At 39.2% G+C, this 20,000-nt stretch overlaps 3 protein-coding genes and 1 long non-coding RNA gene across 13 annotated transcripts in view; 2 read left to right on the plus strand and 2 right to left on the minus strand.

The window, feature by feature from the left end:
• Positions 1-252: 252 nt before the first annotated feature.
• Positions 253-4,884, minus strand: LOC138031963 (trichohyalin-like). Its single transcript, XM_068879560.1, has 4 exons — positions 4,838-4,884; positions 4,247-4,432; positions 2,047-2,109; positions 253-1,012 (listed from the first exon to the last, which is right to left on the minus strand). Exons 1-4 carry the CDS (start codon positions 4,882-4,884, stop codon positions 253-255), a joined length of 1,056 nt encoding a protein of 351 aa, XP_068735661.1.
• An 8,724-nt stretch (positions 4,885-13,608) lies between these two features.
• Positions 13,609-16,370, plus strand: LOC138032766 (uncharacterized). 3 transcript variants are annotated; one of them, XM_068880489.1, is made up of 9 exons: positions 13,609-13,641; positions 13,734-13,863; positions 14,013-14,315; positions 14,492-14,795; positions 15,007-15,039; positions 15,190-15,261; positions 15,667-15,739; positions 15,820-15,891; positions 16,041-16,370. In XM_068880489.1, the coding sequence occupies exons 4-9, from the start codon at positions 14,758-14,760 to the stop codon at positions 16,164-16,166; spliced, it is 414 nt and encodes a 137-aa protein (XP_068736590.1). In that variant the 5' UTR covers positions 13,609-13,641; positions 13,734-13,863; positions 14,013-14,315; positions 14,492-14,757; the 3' UTR covers positions 16,167-16,370. The 3 variants fall into 3 exon arrangements, 2 of the variants coding, with proteins under 2 accessions (XP_068736590.1, XP_068736589.1); XR_011128449.1 differs by having other exon boundaries at positions 13,615-13,863; positions 14,492-14,578; XM_068880488.1 differs by having other exon boundaries at positions 13,615-13,863.
• Positions 15,970-16,504, minus strand: LOC138032770 (uncharacterized). The gene is made up of 2 exons (XR_011128451.1): positions 16,364-16,504; positions 15,970-16,113 (listed from the first exon to the last, which is right to left on the minus strand). It is a non-coding gene; the product is annotated as an uncharacterized lncRNA (long non-coding RNA).
• Positions 16,505-17,771: 1,267 nt separating this feature from the next.
• The window catches only part of LOC138032752 (streptococcal hemagglutinin-like), a 44,238-nt gene continuing 42,009 nt past the window's right edge, over positions 17,772-20,000 (plus strand). For 4 of the 8 annotated variants that reach the window (XM_068880463.1, XM_068880471.1, XM_068880469.1 and 1 more), the window contains exon 1: positions 17,805-17,905. The gene's annotated coding sequence lies outside the window, so the exon portion shown is untranslated. Of the gene's footprint in view, positions 17,906-20,000 lie in introns of all 8 variants that reach the window. The other 4 variants (XM_068880465.1, XM_068880464.1, XM_068880468.1 and 1 more) reach the window with 3 other exon arrangements.

Raw genomic sequence — 20,000 nt, forward strand, 5'->3', positions numbered from 1 at the left:
ACCACACTGCCTTCCAAGGGAACACAAGAGAACTTACGAATGCATTAAACAATAGAAGGCCAGGGGTAAATGGACAAAATCCCTAAGATGACTTAAAAGAAAATTTGAGATGTAAGCAACATAAAATAATTCCTAGTATTTTAAACGTCCCCCCCCCCCCCCCCTCCCCATCCCTCGTATATTGGGTTTGGGTTATTTTCTAAGCACAACTGCGATGGCATAGGAATATGCTTACACCTTGTTGATAAGTAATTATTTATTTACGATACGCTCCATAATGTCCAATAACGCCTTTGTTTGCTGCTGCAGTTGTTGCATCATGAGCAGTGTTTGTTGACTATGTTGTTGCTGTTGCTGCAACACTACCTTTAGACGCTGACTCTGCTGCTCTTGGAACTGCTTCTGTGCATTTGCAGAAACTTCCATTTGTTTTTTCTCAAACTCCTGTTGATCTCTCCTCAGCTTCAACTCCTCCTGTTTAAACTCGTAGTTAATGTCAGCTCTTTGTGACACATAAGAAATGGCACTGCTTCCACTGCGTCGTGGTCGCTTACTTTGATTGTCCTCCATCCCATCTGATTGCCTTTTTTGAATGTCGTTCAATTTTTCCATTGCTTTTAACCTGATATCTTCAGCCTTTGCTCTATCACTCTCTATTTTTCGGCTCTTCTCCCGGACAGTTTCTTGTTGTTCTGCCTCTGCACTTTGTTCCAGGGCAATTATTTGCTCTAACAGGTTTTCCAACTCTGTCGGCTCATCAGGTACAATACCACGTGCCTTTTCTTCAGCTCTCAGTTTCTTTTTATGCCTGTTTTGCAATATTCCAACATGATCTCTAACAGATCGTTTGTCAACATTAAATGCCAGACCGGAACAATTATTCAGTGTTGTAGCCACTTTATCCCAAATTGTACTTCGTTGTGTTGAGCCCTTTTTTGTAGTGAATGGATTAAGATTAAGAACTTCACGGCATAGTATCAAATCGTGATCTTTGGTCCAAAACGTTACTGAACTAAAGTAAAAAAAAAGTGAATAAGTGAAGGTATACACAAACTGCTTTTTCTGTTCCCTGTACAACAGTATACATGTACATCACATCTTGAATTTCAAGTTTACAGTGTCCCCATTTAGGGCTTGTATATATCTGTCCTGATTCAACATGGCCAGTGGAGAGTTGAGAGTTGGCAAAAACTAGAACTTAGCTCGGGGGACTGATCCAAGGCCTGCTCATACGTGAAAGCGGGCCAACCTATCAGAGAGCTTGAGGCTGCAGCATAACTGGGCTGCCAAGTCTAAAGCGAGACCCTACACTGGGGAAAACAAGTAACCCACCACCCCCTTGCCAGAGAGGAATTTACTAGATAACCCAAAATTTTCAGGGGTTGTTAGTTCATTGACTGGGCTATCCAACACAGCTGTGCTTGAGGTTGCCCCTCCCTAGCCTCAAATTTCTCAATGGAGAGCCATGCTTTGTCAAATCTGCACAAATATACTTATTAATAATATGGATTTTGTACCACACTTAAACAAAGGTATCCCAAGGTGGATCGGGTGGCTAGCCAATCCTCCAAGATCTACCAAAACAAGGTTAACTCAATCTCTGATAAAATATTTTTACTTAATTAAAGGTGACGTCTGTGTGTTTTCTGGGAAGCTCACATATGTGTTTTATTTCTAAGCACATTTACAAAACTACAGTATACGTATGATGGGAAATAAAGTACGATTTTGTTTATTGCAAAATGGATGGAGAAGTCAAAACCAGACTTTGTAATTGCTCCAAACTCTAAAATGTTAAAATTTTATCTGCAGAATAATCTTACAATTACGGCGCTTCAACCAGAACGTAAATCAATTTCCAAAACTATTTAGAGACATCGGATCCTAAATTTCGCAACAAATTTGCCCAAACCTAAAGCTTAAATCAAAGGGCTCGGCCAAACCTATCATTATTCTACGCAGTAATTTTCACAGAAAGCAGAAAAACACTAAAAAAAAAGAAGATCCCACCGACACATGAGGAATTTAGGCCAAACTAAAGCTTACCTCGGAGGTTTGGTTGAACTTGAACATGTTGAAGGCTCTGCCATTTTCAGGCGAGTGTGCAACCTAAATAAAAACGCCAATAGCTTTAAAATAGCATGAGTTTCCACGCTTATCTTTCCTTGAAAAGCATAAATATAGTTCTAATTGCTATATCTAGAAGTTAAATGGCGAATACATCAATTTCTTTGAAGAAATATAAAGCTGACTACTCATGTTTTCTCCACAACGCCAAAGTGCTCACGTTGAAGTTCCAGACGCCAGCTCAACGCAATGACAAAGCCAACATGAGCATGCGCAGAATGCTCGTCTCCGAAAAAATTACTTCCGGCCGCGTATTGTAGACATCGCGTCCTCTATCTTAAAGTCCCTAATTTTTTCATCTACCCGTAGACTTTATAAATGTTCACACTTGGGAACTCATTAAACTGATGATGGCATAAGCATGCCGAAACATGTCTTTTAAAAAAGTTGTCGGTTTCCTACAGTATATATATATATATATAGGTTCAGTTTTTCTCACCTTAAAATCAGTTGCTCCTCAGCGTGACAACCGCGAGAACAGACGCTGTGATGCGACTGACACAAAATATTAAACCATGCGCTTCCTTTCATAATACTCTGCACCCATCAAATAGGGACTTTGGATTATTAACTGCTACCCCTGTTTATTGTGATGTCACAATTAATACACAAACTCTCAGAAACTCCCTTTGGGATTTTCTGCTTTACGTCATCCTAACCATTTCGTACTTGCGGGCGCAAACAATAGAAACGTCATCATTACCTACAGATTCCTCGCGGCCCCTGTTCGAGCAAATCGAGATTTTTTCTAGTATACCGACTGCATATTTGAACCGTAAGTACTGCCCTTGATATACGCGCAAGCTACTAGGATGCCTCCTCGGGATCTCGCCTGTGAGCGAAATCCCTAAGGGGGCAATAAGAAAACAATAACCGTTGCTTTAACGGGCAGTGATACAAAGCCTAGCCCCTGTATCCAGAGAAGAATCCGACACTTTATAACTCATCAAGTGTGCCTTGGTGTCCTTATCACATTTTGCTATTGTTACACATTGAACCTTTGATGGATTATCAGAACTTGGGCCACAAGTTCCCCCAACAAACTCAGAATAACCGCACGAAGCCATTGGTCTGTGTGCTTTGTCCTAATCTCTTGCGTGACAGCTCTGACAACACAATCACGGCACAACTCACGAAGGTCACAAACCGTTCGACTGGTTCGATAGTCGTTTGAGGGCTTCGAGGAAAATCCAATCAGCGTATACTTATATAAAGGGGGACACCTTTCTTTGTTTGTTTTGCAGGTATGTTCAGAAAGTGAATTAAGGAAACTTGTTCGCGTAAAAATATGGAATGGAATGAATCTTACTAGTATGCAAATTTTTAGGTCAGTTATTTTAATTGCCGGATATGTCACTCTTAAACCAAAAGACAGTTAAATTTCAACGACACGTTCCATTTTACCTATAGTAGTTCCAGTAAACCTAAAGCCTCGAATTATTCAGTGAATAAATCGAGATTAGCGTTTTTGATTTCAATATTCCTCTCCTCCGCTTTGGTGGTCAAAGGTCGACTTTTGTTGACAAACAGCATGCTGAAATTGGGCCTCAAAACTCTTCTGTTTCATTTACCCAAGAATTTTATTGAATTTAATTGCAGCAGAAACATTGCTTACTCCGATGAATATCGTCTCGTTAGAGAAAGCCATGTACCAGGATGATTTTTTGACAGTCGAATTTCGCACAAATTTGGCACTCTGTAATCAATCTAAAAAAGGTTAAGTTTTTCAAATTTGGTCAAAAATTCCAGGTTTGGTATATTGTATCGTTAACAGTGCTAAAGGGTGCATGAATTACTCTAGCTGTGCCATGTTGTTTTGATTTTCAAGTTACTCGTTCGTTATTTCAAAAATAGCGATTCAATCAAGCGACATTTTGGAGTCGTTCTGACTCGCTCCCAACCCCCCAGACCGAAAAAGTCGCCGTCCAGGTAAAATAAATAGGGAACTTAAGAACCACGACGACGGCTTAGTCGACGACGTCTATTGACCGGGAAAGGACTGGAACGACAACGTCGGTTTCGGCGGGAAAATAGAAACTTAAGAAGCGGTCAGCCGTTACGACGACGACGATACTGATTGCTTAGTCTTGCCTGAAGTTTTTTTGTCAGTAGGTTATACCTATCGCGAACAGATCGTGGGGTGACTCGGAACTTTGGACACGATGTCGTATTTAAGTGACTTGAAATGGCTTCCCATGCTTTCCCTCTTTCGGGACTTCTTAATTTAAACTGGTATGGTTCGATGTCTAGAACTTCCCGGCACATCAGTATGTCGTGATCGTAACTCCAGGTAAAGTTTGGATTCCTGTAAGATTAGAGAAATTTACGTCCAAAACTAATTGTAACCCGTAACCAAGGTCGAATGTTTTGAGTCAAAAATCCCAACTCCTTACATGCGTGAAATAATAATTCTATTAACTGAAAATACCACAGGAGGATTCTCAGTTTATTCCCCAACCGAATGAAAAAATGCTGCGTCTCTGTGAAACTCAAGGGCTGCTTATATTTTACGTAAGACGCACACACAAAGAAGGAAAAATATGGCGTAAAATCAGATATTTTACCGAGGCTACAGCCCTCTTAACCTTTTAAGCTAAAAGACACTGCGATTACAATTCTTGACGTAAAGTGTTTTTCTTCCATGGTGGAGATCGACGATGTGTCTTTCCTAAATACTTACAAATAACAATGACATAAATTTATGACTTACGAGTTCGCTCGCTCCTCCAAACCTGCCGCTTTTGTTGTTGTTGTCATTCCTAAGTATAAACACGTAAATTCATTAGTCAAATTCGCCTGTTAGAAAAAAAAAACAAAGCAAACGTTGATGTACCAAGATAAGAATTTCCAAAGGAGTCCAAAATTCGAAAAACAAGGGTGGATTTTTATCTCAAACTTGGCGAACAGAACTCCTTCCAACGACGACGTGAAAGAGCTGCCTTTGGGGTCGTCGACAACAGCAGGACGAGGGAATTTGCTGGCCGTGCGTGCGTACTAACGTATATCTCACTTCCGGTCGTCATCGACTAAGCCGTCATCGTGGTTCTCATGTTCCCTATTATCGAAACAAACTAAAACATATTTTTCAAAACATGGTTTTGGTAGTCCTTTATTGTGACAAAGTTTGGCAATTTTCGATTTTTTTATCTTGCACAGTCTTAGGTGAAAATTGCTGAGAGGCGCTCTTAACATCATTCACAAAACTATTGAAGAGAAGCGGGCCAAGAAGGCTCCCTTGCGGCACTCCACAGCGAATGGGGAGCCAGTCAGACACGTTCCCATCGCATTTATAAACTCTTTGAAGACAACCTGATAGGTACGGCTGAATCAGTTTTAATGCAGAGTCTTGAACGCCATAAGCTTTTAGTTTCGCTAGTAACAACTTATGGCAAATCGAGTCAAATGCCTTCGATAGGTCAATAGCAACCACTCCCACATCTTTTTTCTTGTCAAGAGCATGGCGCCAATCATCAGATAATTTAAGTAAGGCGGAACAGCATGAATGTCCGCGTAGGAAGCCAGACATGTTATCAGAGAAGATTGGAGTGAATGCGCTATATAGCTGATCATATTTAATTTTCTCAAACACCTTCGGTACCACTGATATGACACTAACAGGACGATAATTTGATTTGGACGTTTCGTCATCTTTCTTGTAGACAGGAGTACGTTTACCACGTGCTGGACACGTTTACGGCTGTACGAGGTGTTGAAACTCCAAGGTAAACAGGTCCTCTATTACAAGACTGATTCCGTCCTCTACGTGCATCGACCCGATCAACCTGACGTCACCCTCGGCACCCATCTCAGTGAGTTCACCAGCGAACTTAAACCCGGTAAGTATATTGCGGAATTTTGTTCGGGCGGGTCCAAAAACTATGGGTACCGATGCAACGACGATAAGACAGAGTGTAAAGTCAAGGGTCACTCTCTCAATGTGGAGGTAGTGGCGCAACTCAATTATGAGCTGTTGCGTCAAAACACCTTGGTCGAACTCCAACATACTTTGGAGACCCCGCGCAAAACGAACATTAGTCAAGCGCGTAAAATCATTCGAAAATTCAAACGGTACGAACTTCGTACTCAGCCCGCCCACAAAGATTATCGACTCGTCTTCAACAAACGGGTGCTTCGACCGGGAACTGCCATGTCGTAGCCTTCTGGGTACTGCCTCACTAAGAGAGATGACGCTGACGAGGACGATCGTGGATTGCTGTCAGATATGGATGTAGCCAACTCTCGTCTTTTCTCCGGACTCCTGTCGGACGACGAAGAAATGTAAAAAAGTTGCGGGGTGCTTGTGTGGGGCACACCAAAACTGAGTAGATACTGTACGAAAACCTACGGAATTCTACTTTGTTTTTCTGGGGCCTCTTTTGTAAATATTTATATATATGAAACCGTTTTCATTAGAGGAGTGGTTGCCTCTATGGGGAATGTACCCTTCCATTTTTTTCTGTAAATATTTTTTTCTCAGGAGAGTGGTTGCCCTTATGGGGATGCAACCTCCCCACATTTTTACCTTATTTTTTTCAACATTTCAATTTCATGATTTCCTTTTGTGCTAAAGAGACAAAAGCACTAGGTCGCTGTTCTCATTAAACCGTTTGATTCGGAAAAAAAAGAAATGCTGTCTTGTTTTTTCCGCTTGAACCGTGAGGAGATTAGGACTCTGTGACACCCCCAACTTTGAATTTCTTGACCGCTATATTTTTTTCCAACAAGGTACGCAAGACACCCCTGTTTCCTGAGGGTCCGCACAAAGGGAAGGGCGACGTGACTGTGACGTCAACGTTTGAATTTTGAATTTCCCGCTCAAATTTGAATTTCCCGCAAAAAATGTGAATCCACCTTTTTTACTGTAACTGTAACTTTCACCACAACTGTGGTGGGGGTCGCACAACAGAGCAAGGCTCCAAATCAAGTGCGCCCTTTTTACCCTCCCAACTACCTTGCATACGGAACCCGCGCCCGCAGTGCGCGCGGCAGTCAGAACCGTGCTATCCTGTCAAACATTTGCCCTTTCACCGGAAACAGGGCATTTCGGTTTTTGTCGATCTATCCCGTCGAAAGGACGCTACCAAAGTGTTTATTCGCAAAGTCAGTACAACTAAATATATTATCAATATGGTTTTGCCGTCTTCTTACACTTGATTCGAAAATGCCAGCCTGAATTCGTCTTAGAATAGTTAAAAAAAGCACAAATAACAGCCAAAGCACAACAGCTTACGTTCGAATTCTGCTCGCCGACAACCCAAGTTTTTTGACAAAAAAAAAAAGCCACAAAATGTTTTAAATGGTTTTCTGGCCCTCTATTAATAGCGTTCACGTGAATTTTAAATGGGGTATCGGGAAAGAAAAATTGTCAAGCTGATATGTGTTTCGTGTAAACATACATTTTCAAGTTGCAAAAATTTGTATAAGCACTACAAACCTTTTACTGACCATTACTCGAGAGAACTCCCTTTATAAGCTGCAAGGAAGCCGCTGATGAATTTTGCACAAAAACCTCGGCCCCTAACACCGGAAAGCCAGACTTGCAAAGTTTTTTTAGCGGAAGGCTCACGATGGAAGAGCTTCTAGAGCTTGCCCTCCCGCAGGTCGCCAGATAGTTTCAAACAAGCTGATTCATTTCCGAAAAGAGTAAGATCTAGAAGGTGCAGTCAAATTTTGTTTCTTGAATTGTGCGAAAATTTATTCAAAACTTTTCCCTCACTCTCAAATAAGAACTTTCTGTGTCTTGCAATTCTACAGTGAATTACTATTAGGCCAATACGACAATCAACATCAAAGAGGCACTCCCAGGGGTTTGGGGGAAGAAGAGAACATGGCTTATTTGAACTGGGGAACAGAGGAACAATATCAAAATATTTTAGGGAACAAGGGAAGAAAACCAATATTTAAATTTTAGGGATAAAAAAGCTGGGAACAAGTTTGAAAGTAATTTGGGGAACAAGGAAACACAAGCAAATATTTAAAAGGAACAAGGACCCCTCTCCCCAAGGAGGGTCTCATTAAATGTTCTGCCTCTTTCATCCAACAGCTCCAAAAATTTTTGAATGACCGACACGAAAAGAAGACTCTCTTAGAGAAATAAATTATTTATAATAACACTTAAGCATGCGAAACAATGCTCAGATGCTTACGAGCACCCTCGTGCCCGTGTTTGTAAAAAAGCACCATGAGGTATTCCTTGCAGCTGGTTTAGGCATTGTTTCATCTTTCAACATTGGGCAAAACCAAATCAACTCCATTCTCAGAGGGCACTGAGGAAAGAAGCTAGAAGAAAAAACTAGCCTTAATCCAATTCTCCCAAGGCAATCTTTAAAGAATAAGATTATTGAAGGAACACTTTTGAGTGCCAACCCTCAGTCTTTTAAAACAAGTGCAAACAATATTAATAGTCTTTAAATTCACAAAACGTCTCATATTCAATTAGATTTGGCTGCAATATTCCTTAAAACTATGCAGAACTATTTACCATAAAATGTGGAACATTTCCTGCCTATCTAAATATTCCAAAAAAGGGCTCCAAAAAGCAACCAGTTAAGTTTTTAGATACAGATAGTGTCTCTATGGAGATCTGACACAATACCTAAAAATTAAATAATTTGATGCGATGAAGACATTGAATGAACAAGCAATAAACAAACTGCAGCAATGTATTTTAAGTTCATAAAGTGGGGATGAAAAAAACAATTCCTCAACTGATGTTTCAATGTGCATTTAAATTAATTTTCTATCAACAAGTCAAGGGACTGACTTTTCAGTGTCTATTCACTGGTATTGATTTACGTTTCCATGATAAGTTTGAAAGTCAATCTGGCTACCACAGTGCCCTATGAAATGGGAAATAACTCTATCAAATCCTTTAAACTAACATTTTACAAGGGACACCATTGTTGATGCCCTGCAAAGAACAAAGAATAAATTGAAAGGAAAGTTGGTCCGGAGTTTATCCACAATGAACAGTTAGTGGCTGCATCCACCAATGTAGAGAACAAACACATCAAGTTTCTGCTCAAGCAACCAAATGTTCAAGGAGCTATTCAATTTCCAAAGAACACTATGGTAGTGTACCAGTACCTGGGTGAATTCGGGTACCTGGCCTGAAAATGAAACTTGTGGAGCCAAACAACTTGTTGAGCTTAGTACTTAAAATGGGTAGATAATTATGTCTACAAGTATTGTCTATTCAACCAACAGTTTCTCCTAATTTTGTGTACCGTTCACTTGTTGGCCATAAATCGCTAATTCAAGTACAGATTCAAGTCCTTTCAAATCATTGCACCACAAGGAACAAACGAAAAAATACAAGCACTGAAGAACAAACTGCTCAAGAATGCACGACTCCTTTTGAAACAGCAGAACAGGATCCTCGAGTCACCGAAAAAGTGCTGCATGCTACGTAGATGTTAGCAGAACGATCGCAAGTTGTAATCATTGAAACAAAACTCCACTCCAGATCTGATAGACGTTGGTCGTGCAAGACTCGCCAAGCAAGTGGAACACCCAACAGGATTGACGTTGTTTGGCACAGCAGATGAACGAAAACGTTTTCCCCTCACTATTAAGTTCCAACCCGATAACACCAATCTTGCCCAAATACAACAACAATTTTTTCGAATTCGGCAGCAGGCAAGCTCATCACAAGCCATCGAAGTTGGCATAAAGCAGCATAGCGCTTCACCTGAAGTTCGATCATGGTGGACACAAACAAGGGGTGAAAGAACTTCCTAAGGTCAGACGACCAAATGTGATTGACCCAACACTCGTTAGAGCGGCTCAGTTATCGGACATCAAAGTGCTGAACAAACCAAGGGATTTCGTCGTAAAAATGTTCACTCAGCAACGTCTTCTTCTTCTTCTACTGAATAAAGTTCAAAAGCGATCCTGGTTGTTAATCACATGCTAGCCCAATCCATAAACTGGATAAAGAGGATTGGCAAATTGATGGTCAGAACAATGCGTCATTTCTGTCTCGCTGAGTTTAAAGAAGCGACGGTCAAGAGAGTCACAAGGGAAGGCACATATCTAACCAATCAGAATGTAAACAATTGGCGTGACATCGAATAGCACAGTTTTCCCGCTCGCTGAATTCTGATTGGTCAGTTTCAATTTCAGTAGCTCTCGCCGTATGCAAGGTATGATATACCACAGAAGACAGACCACAACAGAACGCTCCAATTCCAACCGTTAAAAGGGACGTGAACTAGCCCACACCACTACTAAGGGAATTAAAACGAGATCTACGGGAACTATTCGACGAGAAAACAACTGAAGGAAGACCTAAAGAAATGCAAAAAACAGTATTATGGGAAACCGAAACCATCAGTAGAAAGAAAATGGCAGGACTGATTAAATGAAAAATCAAATTTTGGATTTTGAAGATTTCTCAAAGTCAAACTTAAATTTTAAATTTTAAATTTTATTTTTACAAACCCTAAGCATGAGTAACACACGAAGAGGAAAGAATAGGGCCAAATTATATGAAACTTGCACAGAGATTTGTATATTTATTGGCCAAAGTAGGAAGTAATATTCATATTAATACGTATAGTATTGTTCCCTCTTTTTATATCATCTATCTACTAGTAATAGCAATCGCTAAGTGCCAACGAGACAGTCAATATAATACATAGTTTGCAAATTTGTATCAGAGTTCCAAAATACCCAACGGTAGTTGTAATTTTGAACGGCTGTAATTTTAACAGGAATATGCAATAATTAAGTTGAATAAAATCAATGCCATTCAAAAAATCGCCGAAGCGTGTTCAGACTTTTCAGTGTGAAACATGTAATGGGAAATCAAACTCTCTCGCACATAAAAGTTGTTTCGCTTGTAGAATTTTTATTTTGCAAGATACAGCCTTGAATTGTGTACTTTGCAGACAACATATTTCCTTTGAAAATTAAATTAAATTGTTCACAACTCAATGGTCACAAAACGAAATTGACAACAGCGGCCGATAAGAACACGTGCGCCGGTTTAGTTTTGAGCTCGTTCACTCAATAGAGAACACGCTAGTTCGAAAATAAATATTAAAGAACAATCAAAGAAAGTGTACACACAGTGGTCAGGGAAATGGGAAAAAAATGTGTTTTCACCCACCTCCGAACACAAGATCATCAATAGTGGCTTGAGTCATGCAAGTTTGTCTAGAAATGTCTTTTAGGCTATTGGTAATAAATAAATAAATAAATAAACATTAACAGTCAGGGTTGAAACTTCGTGAAAGAAGGACAGGGAGTACATGTTCACAAAAGATGATAAACGTGAGGAATAAGGGTTTATGATGATTTGAATTGAAGTGGAATTTGTTTCAAATTTCACATTTCGCTGCCTTTTGTCATATAAGGCTCTGTTTACAGGGAGGTACGAAGATCCTAGCACTTGGAAGATCCTACAAGGCGAAACAACTTTTCGTTGGTTTACATGCAGAATTTTCTGTCTAAGGTGGAAGTGGAGAATGAAAGCAAGACGGCGGGTGAGAACAACAAACATGTAACTTGGGTCCTTCTACTCTCCTCACTAGCTTTAATAACTTCCTTTCAGCAGCAGCTGGTAGTCCTTTACAACTTGATTTTTCAATTGACCTTCTGAGCGCTTAAGTTTCACGTGTAGTGTCACGTGACTTCCGATGTAACCAAACCCCAAAGTTCGGACATTGGTTTCACCCACGTGTAGTACATGTACGAACTTCGAGGCGATAATTCAAGTTTCCGTCGATATAGCCGGTTTTTTCCATGACCTGTAGTCTTTAAAATTTGAATATTGAATAGAACATCCGTTCTTACACACGTACTGTACATGATAGAACCACGATTCGCATATTTTGGCGAAAAAACAACCTAAAGGTCGGACCCCAATATAATCTTCAAAATTCAATATCGAATAGGAAATCATCAGGGTCAAAATGTCAGTACAGAAGAACAACAGCGACTTCAAGGCCATGAATGTGGCAGAACTTAAAAAATATTCACAGGATCGCGGCGTTTCGGTAAGCGGATATTTAAAACCTTCGCTCGTTGAAAATCGCTTCGGCAGTCGAAAGAATGGGTTTACCTTTTGACCCAAACTTTGAAAAAGATAAAGCAAATGATGCGGTGATATTAATCATTCATGATATGGTAATTCCTGATCCATTTTCCCTCAAGACCGTGAACAACTTCAACTCTTCGCCACCATTCGGGTTGTTCGATATTTTTAACCATTTATTCTACCACTCTACTGATTACGATAAACAGGGACTCGCCGCTTACAAGTCAGACAAGTCCTTTGATGACTATAGATTATTCAATGACGGTTACGTAGAATCCTTGCTTTCTGCTCCATTGAAACACGAGGGAGTCCATGTTTACGTAGCCAAAGTTAAGCCTTTCATGAAGATAAAGACAGACGAAGGAAAGGAGTATTACGATCTCTGGTTTACTCTCGAGGGCAGAGGTGCGAACCGCGGCAGTGTACTCCAAGCACGATGTAAGTGTAAAGGCGGTCGAGATGGGGGTTGTAAGCATATTGCAGCTGCCATGTACGCTCTTGAGGATTTGTTAAATACTCGTGGTGAAGATAGTGTAACGAGTGGCCCGTGTGTTTGGGTTAGGAGACCAAGAGGGAATACGCAAGCGTGTGAAGTAAAAGATCTTGTCATTGAGAAAAGCAAAAAACCTTCTCACAAAAAAAAAAAAAAAGGAAACAAGTTTACTCTCAAAACATTGAAACAAATGTCCGTGCCCCTGAAGACAGAAATCCACCAGATGAGGAGTATCTAAAAAAGTTTACCAAACGAGTGTGCCACTTAAAACGTACACCTGTCATTTTGCCCCTATTTAAAGAACGTTATGGCACTCCAGAAGAAGACACAATCACCGAAGAACCTGGTCAATCAAACCATCAGCCTCCACAGACCGGTATAATGAGTGCTAAGCTCCTGGAGATTTTAAGTAATAATCCCGAAACCTCAGCAGAAGAAATTGTCAAGTTGTTGTCTTTTAGTGACACAGAAAGAAAGCTGGTTGAGAGAACAACCATCAAGCAATGGCAATGTGAAGAGTGGTACCTTCACAAGGCAAGGTTTATCACAGCCTCAAAGTGCAAAAGAGTTTTCACCCGCCAGGAAACACTTGACAAAAACCCTGCTGAAAATGCCAAAAAGTTGGTAGAAGAAATTGGTCTAGTCAAGTCGTGTCAACCTCCTATCCAGGAGGAAAGAGAACCACAAAATGCTAGGGAGTGGGGTTTGCTACATGAAGAGAGTGCTCGGACGGCATATCAGCATGTCGCAAGCCACATTCATCACAAGCTAAAGCTGATCCCAAAAGGCTTTTTAATCTCCCCGTCCAAGCCTTTCCTTGGTGCTAGTGTGGACAATATTCAGAAATGCCAGTGCTCTGATGGTTGCCCAGTTAGAGTAATTGAATACAAATGCCCTTGGAAGCACAGAGATCTGCACCCAAAAGAAGCGTTCTTAACCCCAGAAATTGGTGGTATTCAAAAAGGAAATAATTTTGCACGTAAGTCCAGTTCAAATTACTACTTTCAAGTTCAGTTTCAAATGTTCGTAAGCGGGCTCACCTTGTGCACCTTTGTTGTGTGGACCAACCAGGGAATCTTCACTGTAGATGTACCCTATGACCCAAGCTTCATGTCTGTCGTCTGTGCAAAGCTGGAGAAGTTCTGGACAAGTCAGGTGCTTCCTTTCTTGCTAAGTGAAGTTTCCATGACATCCTTGCCAGGTGAGTAGTTATAATGATTTAAGTGCTATCTTGGTAATTATTAATTTCTCAGGTCATTCTGGAGTTTTTCTTCTAATTTACAGTTCATGCCTGATCCCATGCTTACAATGTTTTTTCATGGTTTTTTATCTTCGGGTCTCTCCAAGCAGAATCATCACAAGAAGCATTTTGCTCTTTCCAAGATTTGAACATTTCAGAGCGAAACCTAAGCAGTTCTGCACAGCAGCACTGTAGCCACTCAGAAGCAGATGTCATGATATGTTCACAAGAGAAAAACCCTGAGGCAGTTACTACCACTTCACAAAGTACCTTATATATAGACTTGTCCCAGTGCAGTACCCCTACCCAACATTCAGAGAGTGGAAATCTCTGGACTTCAAATCTACAAGGATGATGTCCAAACTGTTAAACCGAAGTCCATGATCACTGATACAAGTCTTGTTTTTGTTCAAGTACGTAAGAATTTTCTTTACATAACTATAATATATAAATGTATATACTGATATTCATGGAGCATCATGGAAAAAGAATGGATTTTTTGTTTATAATTAACTATGGAATCTTGGGGCCAAACAATATTATTAATATGGATACATCAGGCAAATAACAATGTGTATTGTGATTTCAGGCAACTACCTCAGATATATCCTATTGTCAGTTCCTTTTTCTATACCACCTTATGTGGGGAACAAGATGTTGGGTCCACCACCTCAAGGTAGTGACAGTGAATTCTAAATAAGCATGATTATTTTTTTTCATACTTTCTCATGCTTTCTCACATTATATGCACTAAAGTGACAATATCACCTTCTTTTATTATTTTATCATGTTCCTGTTCTTAATTTCAGAACTGTCTGCCAAACATCAGCAAAAAAGTTTTTTAAGGCAGACCTGATGAACAGTAGATATGTGTTCATTCCAATCAATAGAAGGTTACTGTTATAATTGTAATCTATAAATAATTTCAGTACAGCTAGTAAAGTTAATACGGTGGTAATTTGTTGTAACAGTGACTTAAATAAAACTGCACAAGATTATCTATTATAATAATTTTACAGTACATAATTTTCAGCTTCAAATTATCTCAAATTCATTATTTTAAGTAACATACACTTGCAATTAATTTTTTTTTTTTTTGCGCAGTTTACATTGGTTGCTGGCTGTCTTAACCCCATGGTATGCATTTCAGGATACATCTTTTTAAATGTATATGTACACGTAATCTAGAAGTTCCATTGCTTACATAAAACCTAGCACATGTTTTTTACTGAATTTTATATTACATCTTCAATTGTATCAATCAAGCTGCCATTTCTGTTCAATTAGGCACTTTTTGATACTGGACTCATTGACATGGGACATAAGCACAAGGCATGAAGAAATACACAATATCAACAGGTATAGAAGAATTTATCTCCACAAAATACACTGAGCTACACCCGTACATATCTATAGGGGAAGTTAAACCATTGCTTTGTTGAGCAGTTTTCAATTGAGTGGCGAAAATAATTATCAAATTGCTTTGGTATTACTTCACTCACTTACTCATTACTTCATTCATTTTTTCAACCAATCAGAAGTGAAACCAAAACCAATCATGGTATGCGCGTGCACAGTTTCTGTGCTTTTTGTTGGCTATGTGTAATTACTTTGACATTTGATTGGTTTACTGGGTTGTCTCCGTCCTTTTTGATTGGCCAAAGTAATTACTTTGGTTTTGGTTTTACGACAGTCGATTGAAACTTGCCCTATGTAATGACATCTTAATTTATAACCTTTTGCCTTAAATACTTTACAACCTAGATTCTTGGATCACCTATGTGCTGCACACAGTATAACCTCCATGACAAGCCAACGATCAAATTATGTGCTTAAGGTACGTAGTGACATAATTACCAGAGAACTAATTCCATTGGTAGTCGTATTGTCCACTTAGTGGGATTGTTTTACTTTTAGGTACCACACCAATTGCCAGGAAGCAACAAATGTGGATTCCATATATTCATGTTTGCTCACCATTTCTTAAAGGTACAGTGACAGGACGTGCATGGTGTGAAATCATTTTAGATCGCAAACAAATTAAAACCAATAGGGAGAGATTGCATGTTAGTAGTTTCTCTTGACCTTTATTAACTAATGCAAGATTAAAATGTACATTCATTTTTCGAATTATGTAGGATCTGAAGGTGTACGAAAGTGATCCGAATGGGTATGTCAATGCTGAACATCGGTGGTTTGATCCTAAAGATGCTGAAACCAAAAGGAGATTGACAAGAACTTATTTGGAGGCTCTTTTTCAGTGAGGATGACTTGGAACACTTTATAGCTTCTTTCTTTTTCATTTTATAATAATAATAATAATAATAATAATAATAATAATAATAATAATAATAATAATAATAATGGCTTCATTCAGCATTTCCACAAGGTGGAAACATTTTGTATTCATCAATTACACTGATATTGTATGTATTATAAACGGAAAAACCGACAGACTTACCTTTTCTTTACTCGCAATAGCTGATATTGGATCAGGATACTCTTTTGTTGGACCATTTCCACCAACAAAGTGTATACTGCAAATATAATTGTCCTTCGTACAAATGAACGTGTCACCGCGATGACATGCAGTAATCCACCTTTGCCGTTTCTCATTTTGTCTATGTGCGCCAGGGAAATGGAAAAATTTAACTGGATCACCATTCGAATTTCTTTTCCAAGACCGAGGGTATCGGGAATCGTTTCTACAAGTACCATCTTTTTGTCGTAACCATTTTGTTTACAGCGTTATAATAGGGTCCGAACTTTCGGGTGTTTTTTCACCAAAATATGTGACTCGTGGTTCTACCACGTACAGTGCGTGGGTGAGAACGGATGTTCTATTCGATATTCAAATTTTAAAGACTACAGGTCATGGAAAAAACCGGCTATATCGACGGAAACTTGAATTATCGCCTCGAAGTTCGTACACGTACTACACGTGGGTGAAACCAATGTCCGAACTTTGGGGTTTGGTTACATCGGAAGTCACGTGACACTACACGTGAAACTTGAGCGCTCAGAAGGTCAATTGCAACAACAGCAAGCCATGACCATGCACTTAACGCATAGTGCTGTCGTTGCAAGATATTTTCATCTCTCGAGAAGGAGGAGAACACGTGGGCTTGGAGAGCGATTGTGGCGAAAACCTGGAAGGACAGACGTGTGGTGGGAGAATCTCTACACCGGAAGATTTCCAGAAGACGAATGGAAAAATAATTTCCGGCCACCGCTATGTTTGTTTAATTGTCCCTAGTACCAGGAACTTCCAAGCGAAGGCAGTTTACATGGTGCTAGGATCTTCCTAGCTCACAGCTAGGAAGATCCTAGCACTAGGGCTAAGTACGACCTCTTGCATGGACCTCTTGCATGTAAACTGAATACAGAAAACATATGGCGCTAGCATGATCTTCCTACCTCCATGTAAACAGCCCCTAAGTGTGGTGTCTTTCATGGAAGTCTTTTACTGACGTCTTTATCTTTGACACAAGCATAAATAAAACGCATGGAAGATCAGGACAAGAGGCTTAAGGCCCAGGCAAACGGCTTTGAAGAGTGATGTTGAAACCGTTTGCTCTTCCTCTTTTCAACCGTGTTTAAATATGTTGAATTGAAGTTGAATCCAAATTGAAACGATGGTGAAACTGTTTGCCCAGTCAACATCGTTCAACAAAATCGAACGGATATGGAAACAAATGTTGAAGCCGTTTGCCCGGGCCTCAATGATGCGCATGCAGCGTTCAATAAAATTTTCAATACGAATATTAGAGAAATTTTTAACAAATCATTCGAGGAATAAACTTGGTTGTTTTGCAAGAACATATTTCACGTGTGAGTTGTCATTGAGGAATGTATAATTAGCATATATTAATTTATTACTTCAGTCGATTGTGTTTAGGCAAGTTCTTTGCGAAGGAAAGTACCTTGAGGCTTCTCTGCCGGATTTCGCGGAAATCGACTGATTGTCTTCATGACTTCACATACAATCAAGAGAAAGAAAAAGGTTTGCTTGTTTTATCCTACAGATTAACGTACTTTAAGGTTAACAATTAAGACAGTAAAGTGAATGAACTTTTACGTAATGCATATATCTTTAGTCGTTTTTCCTACTCAAAGTACGCAATTAAAGTGATCGAGCAAATATCGTGCCTCTATTTCTTTTTCGACATTTTACAGGGTAGAGGATTATTTGAAAACAGTTGTTATCGTCTTCAAAGATATTGGGTACCATTCCATTAAATTCTCAATAACAGATCATAAACAAATCTTAAGATTGTTTCACATGCTGTGGTTGACAATACCTAGACATAATTTCGTGTTTAAAGACACATATTACCTTTGCTTTTCTACTGGTCATTGCATCAGTTATCTCTCTCGCTACTCCGAGCAACCTGGTTTTATTACTAGCAATATTCAGATATCTTAAGTGTGCTGAAATGTAATTATTATCGAGCTCCGTGGCCTTCTATCGCAATATTTCTCCAAAAATATCCGTAAAGTTACGAAACTAATTATTGATGCTTTTCATTTTGGAGTAAAAGACAGGTGTGCCTAAAAGTAGTACGGTATTTATTTTTCACCTAAAATGTCAGTGTACTTCAATAAACTTAGATAGAGAAACTTTGGAATCATATTGATCTTTCATTTTCAAAGCGGAATCGCATGAAAACTGACCACAGAACGGCAGACCCGATTTTTGAAGAAATCAGAATAATGAAGTAGGAAATTCGTAAAATTCTGTCAAGAGATCCACAAAATACCTTTCGCTATCTCCGCATTTCTATTAATAGTCCCTGTTAGCGTCGGCTGAGATTCGGGATGATTTTGTCCAATAGTTCGGTGTACATGTAGTTCCATCAAAATGATGTCTTTCTGTTTCAATAAATCTTCGGTGGAGTTCTTATATTAAATATTATTTGTGCTTCATGCTCCATGTATAGAGACTACTATTGTTGGCAAGGCGTTGCTTTCGGCTAGCTCCCGACCATTTATATTTCAATTTCTGAGTTGTTCTTAGTAGTTTCGTTTACGTACCAATTAACAAAAAATGGGGCTTTTTGAAAAGCCCATAAATGAGGTGCTCGCAAGTCTCGCTGCGCTTTTATTTTATTTTTTTTTTGGCTTCGAAGGCCGGACTGAGTGGTAGGACCAAACTTCATTGAACATTTTGAATCCAACGTACAATAAAATAAGCAACGTTTCAAGTTCATCTGTTATGGTTGAGCCCCAATATTTTTCTCATTCACGCTCCTTTGCTACTCCTTTATTAAGTTACTTTTTTCCGCGATGACGATGCTAGTGGCGTAAAAGATAGTCTCTTAGATAACCTGTGTTAGTTTGACTTTCTCTGCATTTTTGTATAATTAACATAGTTCACGCATCAATTGAAACATGTTACAATGAACAAGAAGCAGACGCGCGTGTGAAAATACCATCACGGATAAAAGTGCCACGTAATCTTAACCCTCTGACATAATCGACTCCAACAACATTCAAGAAACGAAGGAAAAGGAAACTTTGCATCAAGTTAAGGAAACGACTGCCCAATGAGCGGCATTTGTGCATCACAACATATAACCCCCAAATTTATTAATATTGATTCAGATTTTACCCTCGCAGAATGCTCTAAATACAATTCACCGAAAACGTCCTTTCCAACAAGAATGAAAAAATATAACAGAAATAAAAAGCAGAGGATGAAGAGATAAATTCACAATTCACTGTAAAATCCATAGGCAATTCAGATTTGATTTACATACCTCAAGGACAATATCTAACGCTTGAATTATTTTGCGACATTTTCCAATTATCTCGAAGAATTTTCTAGGAAGACACCAGCAATTAACTTTGGTGAGAAAGCAAAAGTTATGATATTAAGCTGACGTACCGTGAAGTATGAATTAGAAAATCAAAGATGCAGATAAACCTAAGAAAAGTCTAGAGAGGAAAACACCAGAGATTCTCGTAACACTTTTGTCTATCTTCTTTATGATCACCGCCTTTTGTGGATGTTTTATTTAAAACATTACGCATGATTTGCCATCATGGGATTGTTAACAATTATTATCTGAAATCGAGGTGAATAGTGGCAGAATATT

The sequence above is a fragment of the Montipora capricornis genome, chromosome 14, assembly GCF_036669925.1.
Source record: "Montipora capricornis isolate CH-2021 chromosome 14, ASM3666992v2, whole genome shotgun sequence".
In the NCBI taxonomy this organism is placed as follows: Eukaryota; Metazoa; Cnidaria; class Anthozoa; order Scleractinia; family Acroporidae; genus Montipora; species Montipora capricornis.